This window comes from Cebus imitator, unplaced genomic scaffold (genome assembly GCF_001604975.1).
Source record: "Cebus imitator isolate Cc_AM_T3 unplaced genomic scaffold, Cebus_imitator-1.0 Scaffold57, whole genome shotgun sequence".
Lineage (NCBI taxonomy): Eukaryota > Metazoa > Chordata > Mammalia > Primates > Cebidae > Cebus > Cebus imitator.
In genome coordinates, this window is record NW_016107372.1 from 4,105,241 (window position 1) to 4,118,228 (window position 12,988).

The window sequence follows — 12,988 nt, forward strand, 5'->3', positions numbered from 1 at the left end:
CTACTGGCCTGCGGAGGGTTTGTAGAGATTAGCGAGCTCTATATGCCGCCATAGTATGCTTGGAACAATAAGACATTTTTAAAGCAGAAAAATTTATTTGTTAAGTGAATCTAAGTGAAATGCTGCATCTCTTAGTTTACATGTAAAAATGGCCTGACAGCAGTCACGTGAGCAGTGAAGGATATAAACCATGTGAACCATGGCCATAGTCTGTACTGTCTTCTGGGCCACACTTTCACTTACAGAGCAATTGAGATTGAAGCAGTAGCCTGAATTTAAATATTGGCACCACCAACTCCACCTAGGTCGATCAAGAAGCATCTTCAAAGCTTTGTCTCTTGATGTCTGGACTCTAAGACTCATCAAATAGTGTTATTGTCAAGTATAACACTAGTTTAATGTTTGTAGATCCTTGTTTTCTTACAATTATTCAGACCTTATCTTCTCTTAGCTTTTTTAAAGATAAACTAGAAGTTTTGGGTTTTCCCTAAGCATAGACCTTATTTTTAACCTTTACTTGGGCCTGCTAAATTATCATGATGAAGTAGAAAATTAGTGAAAAGGAAGAAAAAACAAGAGGGGAGGGAAGCTACCTGTATATGTGAGATTCTTAGAATAGCAATGAGTCACTTTTTCTGGTATATTAGATCAGAAACAAGTTTCTGTTTTCTCTTATCATCTCTGTAGGTTAGCACAGTGTCTGGGACATGCTTGGTGCTGAATAACATAATTGTTAAGTTGAATTAAGTAACCTTGGGAATGTATCAACATATTGAAAAGCAAGTTTTAAGACACACAGCTGCCAATTTATACAGTTTGATACATTAAGATTTTTAAACAGTGGATTCTTTCAATATGCTTTGTAATATATAACAAAAAGTGTTGCTTTTTTTTTTTTTTTTTAACAAAGGAAGAATTAGAGAAGTAACAAAGGAATGAATCTGTAAAACCTACAATGATGACATATTCAGAGCAACGAAAAAATAGATTCTGAGTCTGATAAACCAACAAATGCCTTAAGTTCTTTCAATGGATTATTGAACTGCTCCATTATGTAAGGTAAGTACCAACATTTATGGGATGGGGATAAAGTGCACATTTCATAAATAGTATCTTGTTATTTCTATGGGTATGCTGGTAAAAGAGAAGTTAAAGTTATACATATTTCATAGTATGTACATAATAATATCCTTTGAAAGCTAATTCACTAAGGGGGAAAATACCATATGCTTTGAATATAAGCAGACTCTAGTGCTGCAGTGAAATGAATTCAATAAACGAACATGCAAAAAATCTTTAAAAACAAAACAAACCATACAGTATTTCCAAGGGTTTTATGATCCCATCAGGGAATCCCCCTTTTGCCCTTCGCTATGGGTATGTTTGAAACAGTCCTGGAAAATCCATGAACCTCAGTTCAACTCCATGTCCCATCAGGCCTTACGGTGCTCAGCAGGTCTGAAAGCATGGTATACCCGATGCTCCAGGATACTATATCCCTCCTTCTCTCCCCCTACCCAAGGTCTGAAGTTTCAGGAAGGGGTGGCAGGGCAATCAAACACTGATTTAGCCTCCCTGAGTCTTAAAGACAGGAAGAGAAGAGGACAAATGTAGGAATCCAGTGGACCAAATATTTCATAACTTGTAGCATTCAAACTTCATACAGTCACCATAGTGACAGTGCCTTGGATACAAGTGGAATAGGTTTTTGGTGATATTTTGTGAATAGTTCCTGCCTTGCCACAGGGAACTTTGACACAGCACAGATTTAGAGACCCAGATCACAGAACTGACTTGGAAGAACTGCTTTGTTCTGTGAGGAAACAAACTGAAACTTCTTACTAAATGACCATGGAACAATATTGTTTGGGTAAAGAAAAATACTAAATAAAAGCATGCTCTGTCATTACTTCCATCTTAAGGATGAAAAATAGCAGTTCTGTTGTCTTTTTTAGCTTCATTGTCTTTTCTTCATGCACACCTGACAGCGACTTATTATTTTTTCTAATTCTCCAGCTTTCACAGTTGATGGAATAGGCTTTCTGAAATAAAAACAAACCAAAGAAATCTCATTGATTTATGCATAAAAGCGAATACTTGCTGAGTTTGAGTTTTATTAATGAATATTGTCACCATTTTGAAATTTATTACAGGGCTGGGTGTGGTGGCTCACGCCTGTAATCCCAGCACTTTGGGAGGCTGAGGTGGGAGGATCACTTGAGGTCAGGAGTTCGAGACCGGCCTGGCCAACATGGTGAAACCCCATATCTACTAAAAATACAAAAATGAGCCGGGTATCATGGCACATGCCTGTAATCCCAGCTACTTGGGAAGCTGAGGCAGGAGAATCAATTAAACCTGGGAAGTGGAGGTTGAAGTATGTGAAGATTGTGCCACTGCACTCTGGCCTGGGTGACAGAGCAAGACTCCATCTCAAAAAAAAAAAAAAAAAAAAAAAAAAAAAAAGAAAGAAAGAAATTTGTTATAGGACTATTTCTCTTTATGGAAGAAGTATATTTCTAAAAAGGTATATATGGCAGTATTTTATAATTTTAGTCATATTCAGCAGCACTAAAGAAACATAGGCCTTGATGAAAATTAACATATAATCTTTTTTGTAATAAAAATTACTCCCACCCTTTAAATAATCCACATTATTCACAAGTCTTTCAATACAGTAAATTCAGATGAGAAGATCATTTAGTGGTTATATCAAGTAATTTACTATAAATTTACACACAAATGTTAAATGTGTTTAGTGATGACAAACACATATTTTGTCTTTATTGGCACAGTTGTACAAGATCATGGCTACTCATTGACACAAGAACACAGGCAACCTTTGAATAGTTCTGCAATCATGTCATCAGATTAAACTTGATGGTGAATAGTTACCTGAACATTCTTTCTGGGTTTAATGAAGCCAGCCAGAAACTGTAGGAATTTGAATAGTAGTTGCATGTTCCTCTTCCATGACATTCGAGAAATGGGCTGGCTCGGAATTCTTCCAGGCAGGAGCCAGGGGAGGCCAGTGCTTGCCCAGCGCCCTCAGAACCTGCACTTGTGAACTACCACAATTTAAAAAATCTGAATAAACACTCTGTCCATTGGGGTTCACATTTTCAATTCTGTACTTTTTTTTTTAATGAGTGGGTGACTGTGAGTAAAGAAGGGGAATAATGATCGTAAGCAATGCTACAGATTAGAAATAACCACCTATGTGGCCAGGCACGGTGGCTCATGCCTGTAATGCCAGCTCTTTGGGAGGCCTAGGTGGGCAGATCACTTGAGGTCAGGAGTTTGAGGCCAGCCTGGCCTACATGGTGAAACCACGTCTGTGTTAAAATACAAAAATTAGCTGGCGTGGTGGCATGTGCCTGTAGTCCAAGCTACTCAGGAGGCTGAGGCAGGAGAATCGCTTGAACCCAGGAGGCAGAAATTGCAGTGAGCCAGTAGGTGGAGATTGCAGTGAGCCAAGATGGTGCCACTGCACTCCAGCCTGGGTGACAGAGGGAGATTCTGTCTCAAGAAAAAAAGGAAAAAGAAATAACTACCTGTGTGCAGTTATGACAATCATCACAGTCACATATGGCCAGTCCATAAACTTCTTCACTAGCATTTACATCTGAAAGCTTTTTCTTTAAAAGGCTGTTTTTCTTTACTTTTCTCTCCATATGAATGTCAAAGGAGCACAAAGATTTTGGAGCACACAGACCTGAGTTCAAATCCTGCCTTTTCCAGTAAATAGTTGTAAGACCTTGGGGAAATTGCCTCATTCTTGTTTGTAAAACTGTAGTTGATAGAAATTTCAGCATTTTGATAAAAATTACAGAGAATGTATATAGAGCTGCTATCACATAAAAAATAGATATTCCAGGCTGAGTGCAGTAACTCAACGCCTGCAATTCCATCACTTTGGGAGGCTGAGGTGGGCAGATCACTGGAGGTCAGGAGTTTGAAATGAGCCTGGCCAATATGGTGAAACCCTGTCTCTACTAAAAAATAAAAATAAATAAAAAGTACAAAAATTAGGCCAGTGTGGTAGCGCATGCCTGTAATTCCAGCTACTCGTCAGGCTAAGGCAGGAGAATCAGTTGAACCTGGGAGGCGGAGGTTGCAGTGAGCCAAGATCAAGCCACTGCACTCCAGCCGGGGTGACAGAGCGAGACTCTGTCTCAAAAAATAAAAATTATTTAAAAAGAGGCATTCCATTATCAATAAATGGCAGCTACTATTCACCTGAATGCCATAATAGAATTTGTAGGTAATCTTTTCCTGAGAGATCTTTTTAAATACTCCATTATTTACCAAAATTAAAAAAAAAACAACTGTATTTGTAGATTTTCAAGAAAATGTCTATTCAACATGTTGCACATACTGCTACCAGGCAGCATGACCCTGGGAACCACATGTGACCAAGCACAGTGTAAAATTCTACAGTTAGTCTTTACTGTAAACCTCCTGTTCCTTTTCTCCTCACCATGATGAAAGAAAATCCTTTCCAGAGAGAAATCCAGCCATGAGGACATGGAGGAATGTCAGTGGTTTGACTGTGAACAGCTATGGCGATCGCAGGACCTTCACAGACAGTGCATCTGTAATATGAAACAAAGACTCTGGCGGCATTGCCACTTTCTGCACTGCGATGTGCCGCCTTACATTCCAAGGGAAGTGATTCACTTGGTCCCATTGTAAAACTAAGGGATTGGATTTTTACCTGCTTATATAAGGCTCAAGGGCCCTGCCAGTAATGGGAGCCATGTTCATTGGCATCAGAGCTGGTGTTGACAGCCAGTATGAATAATCATTTCGAGAGGCGAAATTACATACATCATTGATATTGCAGAATAAGAATGGCATTGTGGTAAATCGCTGCAGGCAGCTGCCAAGAGTTCCTAATGAAACATCAGACTTGAGTATCACTTTCAGTAAGTTAAAGTCATTTTTGTCATCATTACTAGAGAGAAGCTAATTAAAACATAACCTGCAGCAAAGACCAGACAAAGACAACACAAAAGAGTTATCTGCAAAGTATTGAAAAGTTTTCATACTGATAGAAATCAAAGATCCGATAGGCAAACAAATCCTCTTTCTCCCACCTTTGATATTTCCTGTGGCCCTTTCTAATTGATCTAGAACTTGGGGGCTAGCATAGGTCAGTTGGGACAGTGTTTTTGCTTCAAAGTATTTCCACTTATTCATATGTACATAATAGCTAATAACCAGATAAAGGTTTAGAAAAGATGTTATTTGTGAGGTTAAAGGGCAGATGGGTGGGCTGGGCATGGTGGCTCACGCTTGTAATCTCAGCACTTTGGGAGGCTGAGGAGGGAGAACTGCTTGAGTTCAAGAGTTCAAGACAAGCCTTGGCAACACAGCCAGACTTCGTCTCTACTGAAAATCAAGAAAGTTAGCTGGGTGTAGTGGTGTGTGCCTGTAGTCCTAGCTACTCGGGAAGCTGAAGTGGGAGGATTTCTTGAGCCCGTTGAGGCTTTAGTGAGCAGTGATTGCACCACTGCACTCCAGCCGGGGTGACGAAAGTAAGACCCTGTCTCAAAAAAAAAGGAAAAACACCAAAAAGATAAACACAGACAGGTGGTTTGGGGGTTTTAGAGACAAATTATTTGCGTTGAATGGGAGGAGCTAGGTTAGCATTCCCAAGCTATGCTGCTTCCAGCATTTTACATTACAGAATGAAAATTAGGCCAGTGTTGTTTTATTTGCTCTCTTTAAAATGTGCCAGGAGATAGTCAAGGTTGTTTACACTTAACTTCAGAGGGAAGCATCCTAGGCTATAAAGATTTGCAGTCTGCATGTGGAACAACACAACTGGCAACTAGGACTGGGGCATTACCAAGGTCTTGTCCGTGGGCTCGTTGATTTCCTTGTACATAAAGAAAAGAAAACCCACTGTAGAGTGGCACTGTCCCTTCTGGACATGAAGGAATTGCTGTGGTTTGACTGTGTCGGGTGAAGACAAAGCCTCTCGTCGTCCAGGTTGCAGGTGATCCAATGTCTCCAGGTTTTCCCTTCAAACCGGGTAATCCGTCTGATCCAGGTGGTCCTTCAAAAAACACATTCTAAATATTGCAACACAAAATCTTAAACCTGTTTTTTCAAAGTACTGATTTAAATACGCGTGCGCACGTGTGTGTGTGTGTGTGTGTGTGTATGTGTGTGTGTGTGTATCTGTTGAACCCCAAATATTGAAAGAAATCCTAGAGTGGCTTATAAAAATGGTCAAACTCTATTATTAAATGTTAAGCAGTTTATCACACAGTGCCTCTTCTTATCAATCTTTGTGTGTATCTGATGAGTTTTTTGAGGTCTTTATCTTTCAATTCCTCTGTGAGGCCTGGCACAGTGGTAGGTCTTATGTGTGTTTTTTATGAATAAATGAATGAATCCTCCTACAGTGTGATGGGGAAAAAATAAAATATCTGCAATTTCAAGTCTATTCAAGTAGATAATTAAAAAATTATGGTTTTGATGAATTCACAAATCATTTCTCCAACAAACAATTGCAGAAAATATTGAAAGTTCTTTTTAAAGGTTCAAACTTCAAGAAAGTTTTGATCAATTTGTAAGGCAAGTAAGAAGAGAAGACTTTTTTTTTTTTTTAACTGTAATAAGGGTTAGTTTCTTTTATTTGTATGAGTTAAAAACAAAGTAAATGGTTTCTGTACTTTTTTCTCTCTGTGGAGAAGAACTTTCTATACTTTGGAGTATGGAGTTGGAGAAGTCTAATCCACACTTGTGACATTCTAAATGAGGACCAGTGAGCTATCCTCTCTTCCATTCTTCTTGAACTTCCTTCTCCTTTCTTTCATCAAACAGCATTATTTATGGTACTCTTCTTAACCCCCATCCATTTGTGCTGCCACTGCACCCTGACACCCTCCCCAGCCAGACTTGGGCCATGGTTCTTTAGGGTCCTAAGGAAGCAGAGATGGTTAGACTTTGGACCTACACCATCACAGGAAATATTATTGTTGCCCACAAACATCCATGCCCTTGGGAGTCAGGCAGTGTCACAGTTTAGTCCTGACTCAGAAGTCAGGACTTTTTACAAACATTTGCAAAAGCCCCAATATTATTTATATATTTTTTTCAATTTTCTCTGAATTCTGCCCACTCTTGTCTCCTCTAGGGACCTGGAGCTGTTTCTTTAAATTAAAAATAGGCCACATCCAAATTCTCTAGTCTGATGTCTTACTTGAAAAATCCAAATTGCCTTGGTTTTAATATATTGGGGATGCACATTTTCCTCTTTTCCTAACCCCGACCCTCATTTAGAGGGGGCTATAATTGGCCCCAAACAAATGATGCCTCCTGACATCTGTGCAGGAATTGGAAAGTGATTAACTGAGCAGGGCAGGAACTGGAGGTAAGCTTTTATGCAAATGTGTGAGAGCCAAGACATTTCTGTGTCTCCAAGAAAGGGGCCAAGGCTGTCAGTTTATGCCAATGCAGTTTGACTCTTAGATCCCTTTATCATCCTTGTGAGGCCTCCACAGCATTGAACTATCTAATTCTTAATTAATTCCCAACAAAATTTGTATTGTAGTACCCTTGCTCTTGCTGTTGTTCCATTCTTAGGACGTTAAAGCCTTGGTCATTAAAGGAAAGTTGAATGATTAATAGCACTTTACTGTGCACCCATGACAATACTAAATCATATATAATTATGCAATTAATATTATAATATTATTAACATATTTGAATTTTTAAAAATTTAAGTTTACAGTCTTTATCATTTTAATATGGTAGATCTGAGCATAATATATGTCAGTAAATTTAGAAATCACATTTAGAATTTTTCTTACTTTAACAAAGTCAGCAGTCTTAAAAATAGAAGATTTGGACATCAAGATAGTTTCCAGAAGAGTGCTTTGAAACATTTGCAGAAGGTAGATATTAATCCAGGTATCAAACTGACACAGCATATGTTCAGAATAAAACACTATATTTAAGAGGCCCCTTTTCCTTTTTAGGACACACATGAATTGTTGAATTCCATTCAAGAATGGCTTTTTTTCTGAAACCAAGTCTCGCTCTGTCACCCAGGTTGGAGTGCAGTGGTGTGATCTTGGCTCACTGCAACCTCCGCCTCCCGGGTTCAAGTGATTCTCCTGCCTCAGCCTCCCAAGTAGCTGGGATTACAGGCACCTGCCACCATGAAGAATGGCATTTTAAAAAATGGGTTTTTTAAAAAAGGATACTAAGTTGCTCTTCTACTCATACCAAGGTAATATTTTTCTAGCTACATACTTATGTACCACTCCTGTAAATAATAATTATTAAGTAACAATTCCTACAAGTTATTAAAAACAGGTATTGACCTTTTTGAAAGAAGAACACCCATAGGATTTATTAGTTCTATTTGTCCTCAGGCTAAATTATGCATCAGTTTGGAGCCCATCTAACCAGCTAAGAGTTAGGAAAAATAGTGTGTTCCTATAATTATTGATTCTCATATTCCAAATGAACATTTGATCCCTGGCCTTTGGTCTGATCTGAACAACAGAAACTCAAAGACCTAACTCGTATAGTCACCTGCTTGAACAAGACTTCTCTTTATGTTGAAATAGCACTTCTTTAGTGAAGAAACAAGCTGGGTGTTTACCTTGCTCTCCTTTAGAACCTTTGTTGCCTTTTTCTCCAACTGGTCCAGGAGTTCCTGGTTTTCCATCCTTGCCTGGTTTACCTCTTGGCCCACAGGGTCCTAGGCAAAAACCAACATTGCATTGCATTTTATCATATAGGATGAAGGGTAATGTGGCCAACCATCCCATTAACCCAGGACTTTCTCAGTTACAGGAATGAAAATCCTGCATCCTGGGAAGATCCTCAGTCATGGGGAAGTTAGGATGATTAGTCACCTAACTTGTTAGCCCTACTTTCCAGAAAAAAAGACTCTTGAAAATGAACTATGAGGATACTAAATGTAGCAGTTTAAAATTGTGCCACAATTTTGATTTGTGTTCTTCTAGAATTCACTATGTCCCTGTTATTGATCAAGTTAACAAGTAATATCTTTATCTACCTGGTGATTCAGACAAACTTAAGGCATAATCATTTCATTGAGAAGCCTATTACAATATGCTATTCTTATGTAGTTCAATTTCCAAACACCAGTATTTTGAAAAGATTTCTAAATCATATTTTTTTTCTAATACTTTGCTGTACAAAGTGTTAGAAAAGTATCAATTCACAGAACTCAGGTATATACAATCATTTAGAAATAGAGCCTTAAGACTGACAGTTGTCATAGGAAATAGACGTAATACCTTTACCTTAATAAAAAATAAGAAACAAAAACATGCTGCCCTAAAGTGTATTCATTCAAGTCATACTACGTACAACAGCTTTCAATAGATTGCAAGGTCTTTTATTTGTTAGACAAGGGTAAAATAAGCTCAATCCTAAGGCCGATTGTAAAAACCACTACCATCATGTTCAACATTTTTTGTGAAGTTGTATCAGCTGTTTCCAAAGCAGTTTACAGGTATTTTGGTTCAACCACTTCCTAGTGATCCAAGTCAATGCTTCCAGTCTCACACCTAGGTTTCCAGGTGGCCCTGGTGGCCCAGGTTCTCCTCGCATCCCTGGTTCTCCAGGTGAGCCAGGTGGCCCTGGGCTTCCTGGAAGGGAGATAATCTGAAGGGTGCCAGGGTCTCCACGTATACCTGTTGACATAAACATAAGAAGAAGATATGGCTTCATGGATGCATTACCTTTCTTCATTGAGAGTAATAGTAAGGAAATTTATTTACCAGGTGGTCCTTTTGGCCCAATTGGTCCTGGAGGTCCAATGGATCCTAGAAATCCAGGATTACCCTTTTCTCCTAGAAACAACCACCACAAAACAATGTGATTCCACTTAGACCAATGGGTTTCCTAGTTCTTCAGGTTGATAATGATTGACTCTAAGGGTAAATGCTAGACATGTGCCTGGAGGCTCTGTCCTGTGGGTTCTGTCACAAGGGTTACAATTTCATTTTGTTCACATGGGTTTTGGCATGTCACTGGGACCCAGTAGGTCATGCTTAATGAGTTTGTGAGGAAGAACTTATATTTTAACATTGAAGGGGAAATGTTGCTAGGAGTTCACTTTTTGAGTTCAGAAACCAATTTGATATTTAAGGTAAGATACGAAGTCACATTGAAACCTGTTTTACCATCTGCTGAATTATATTGCTTGGTTGTCATAGTTGTCTACTTTCTCAGCTTATTACTCTAGCTTTGTTAAGAGCCTAGAGTTAATTATGTCAGGAATTCTCTTGAGTACTATAGAATATTTGCTTTGATATGAACTAATAAAGTGGTAAGATTTCTCTTCTAATCACAGTCTTTTACACAGAAAAAAGAAGGTTACAAAGAGCTATGATTTGGAGAAATACTTTATTTTAAAGAATCTTAAATAGTGTAGTGGATCATTCCGTCTTCATTCATATCGAGGTCCTCTTTGTACTACCCCCAGCTGTCTGTACTTCAGCAAACGCTGTGTGCCCCAAAATATGAATTGAGGTTATTGTATTTGCATATAAAGAACAATGCACAAAAACAGTACCTTTCACACCCGGAAACCCCTGAAATCCGGGATCACCTCTGAGGCCTGGAAGACCTGGAGTACCTGGTGCTCCCTATATTTCAAATAAAGGGAGCAGAACCAAAACAAATTTTTAAAATCACTAAATTCATAGCAGTTTTTAAAACAGGCTAATAGGGTATAATATTATGTTGGGTGAGAATAAGCTGAAGTTAGCAGACATCCTTTTTATCTTTCAATCAAGGCTGTAACTCTTCTGGCCACTTAGAACCTTTACTTAGGACTATCATTTTAAAAGTAAAATAAAAGCTTCCCTTAAGCCCAAGAGCAAACATACCTTCTAATGGTAGTGTATGTTGTTTTAGTATTGGATACAGCTAGATATTCTGTGTCCTAAATAGAGCAACCCAGTGCTGCCAGAATGATTTTTTTTTTTTTTTGAGACAGAGTCTCACTTTGTCCCCCAAACTGGAGTGCAGTGGCATGATTTTGGCTTGCTGCAATCCCTGCCTCCCACATTCAAGTAATTCTCAGGCCTCAGCCTCTTGAAGAGCTGGGATTATACGATTGCAGGCATGCACCACGACGCCTGGCTAATTTTTGTATTTTGAATAGAGACAGGGTTTTGCCATATTGGTTCAGCTGGTCTCGAACTCTTGACCTCAAATTATCTGCCCACCTTGGTCTCCCAAAGTGCTGGGATTATAATAGTGAGCCACCATGCCTGGCCCACAATGAAAATTATAATCTGTATTTGTAATTGTTGTAAAGACAACAAAACCGTTGTTGAATTACGGCACCCAAGCATCATTCTAACTAAGTAGCAGAGCCATAAATTACTCTTGATCATAGTCATAGGAGAAGTGGTATCCAGCGATGGGAGTGTACAGGGGTTGTCGAGAGAGTATTTGACAGGCATATTTGACAAAGATGCAATAATCTAAGTGGGGAGGAGGTACTCCCTTCTTGTGAGGCTCACATTAACTGGCTTTGTAGCCAGGAGATGCTCAAGCAAAGCCATAGGAGGAGGGAGGAGGGAGCCGGGCTTCTGAAAAGAGCTATTTGTTGAAGCATATGCCAAATCTACTTTCATACTGTCCATATGAATTGAGATAATACTATTACCTGAGAATAATGGGCTTTCAGGGTCATGAAAGTGCCAAGAATAAAACTGGCCTTGAACCAGCTATCTTTGGAGCAAGAAGACCAAAGAAGGAGACATCCGATTGCTTAATAAAGTGTTGTTAAAAAGGGAGAGAGAGAAAACAGAACCATCTGGTCAAGGACTTGCTGGCTTCTGATGTCTGCCTGTTCTCCTGAGGCTAAGGTGACTATGAAAAAGGGCCTGGTGCCAGGGCTTTTCCTGGCAGCAGGAGGGAGCTGTTCCATGCAAGGAGGAAGCTGTTAAAGGGACCAAGTCAGTTGAGACATCCATCAAGAATTATCTTTCAACTGTAGGTGTAGAAGCCTATGAATGACCATGAAATCACCAGACTGTATTTCCAAACCAAGTTTTATACATCCCATTGTCTTTAGATATAACCATGGATCAAATTGGCAGCTTTCAAAGAATCATGGAGAACATGAGAGACACCTACAGACTGAAGATGGGCAAATATGTCATTTTCCAAAAAAAAAGAAAACCCGAAAACTTTTAAAGGTAGATTCTGGAAGTCAAATACCAAGAGAGCTTAAAAGTGATCCCTAACAATGAGCTATGGCAAAGAACCTCATTATGCATCACTGATGAGGTTAGTAGAGGAGAAAATGAGTTATGTTGTAGATGTTGTGTATTTATATATGAATCGTCAAAGCACAGATCTCTCTACCATGTTTTTGTGGACAAAATGGCTGCTGCATAGAGTAACAGGGATAGATTTAAAGGTTGGTAAATGGCCCCATCAAAAGGCCGTTCATTAAAGGATTAACTCTAGCTTGTAGAGAGAGAACTCTGGGCATACAGAGCTGCTTTGTACGTGTTTCTTGGATCAGCAAATGATGTCTCCCTCTTCTTAGTCTAGAAAACTAGACCTCCATTACCTGACCCTTGCTTAGCCCTCCAGCCTTCTCCCAAGGTGTCCTCATTCCCACCTCAGCTCCAGTAATAGTTGTGTTTTTGCCACACACACCCATTACTATTGTCATGTTGCTCAGAAAGCTCCTTTCCTCTACCCCACCCATACCCCTGCTTTTCTTGTTTTCCTGGATAACTCCTATGCATCTTTCAAGACTCAGGCCAGGCATTGTCTATTCAAGGAGGAAGCTTTTCTGAGTGCCTTCCCCCTGTAGTCTGGATTAAATATCCTTCCTCTGTGTTCTCACAGTCCCCTGCCATTCCTCCACGGTGTGAAAATGGCCTGTCTCTGTGTCTGTCACCCTCACTTTATTGTGGGCTCCTCTAGGGCAAAGGATGTATCTTTTTATTTTTCTATCCAT

The 12,988-nt window shown here is 39.3% G+C and overlaps 1 protein-coding gene across 2 annotated transcripts in view; it reads right to left on the reverse strand.

Annotated features, from left to right (window-relative positions):
- Positions 1 to 324: 324 nt before the first annotated feature.
- LOC108304799 (collagen alpha-3(IV) chain) overlaps positions 325 to 12,988 on the reverse strand; it is a 147,110-nt gene continuing 134,446 nt past the window's right edge. The window contains exons 44-52 of one of the 2 annotated variants that reach the window (XM_017529110.2): positions 10,574 to 10,646; positions 9,777 to 9,848; positions 9,564 to 9,689; positions 8,627 to 8,725; positions 5,855 to 6,064; positions 4,718 to 4,895; positions 4,481 to 4,595; positions 2,896 to 3,068; positions 325 to 2,042 (exon numbers count right to left, since the gene is read on the reverse strand). In XM_017529110.2, the coding sequence (XP_017384599.1) occupies positions 1,958 to 2,042; positions 2,896 to 3,068; positions 4,481 to 4,595; positions 4,718 to 4,895; positions 5,855 to 6,064; positions 8,627 to 8,725; positions 9,564 to 9,689; positions 9,777 to 9,848; positions 10,574 to 10,646 (1,131 nt within the window). In that variant the 3' untranslated portion in view covers positions 325 to 1,957. The remainder of the gene's footprint in view (positions 2,043 to 2,895; positions 3,069 to 4,480; positions 4,596 to 4,717; positions 4,896 to 5,854; positions 6,065 to 8,626; positions 8,726 to 9,563; positions 9,690 to 9,776; positions 9,849 to 10,573; positions 10,647 to 12,988) is intronic. The other variant, XM_017529111.2, reaches the window with a different exon arrangement.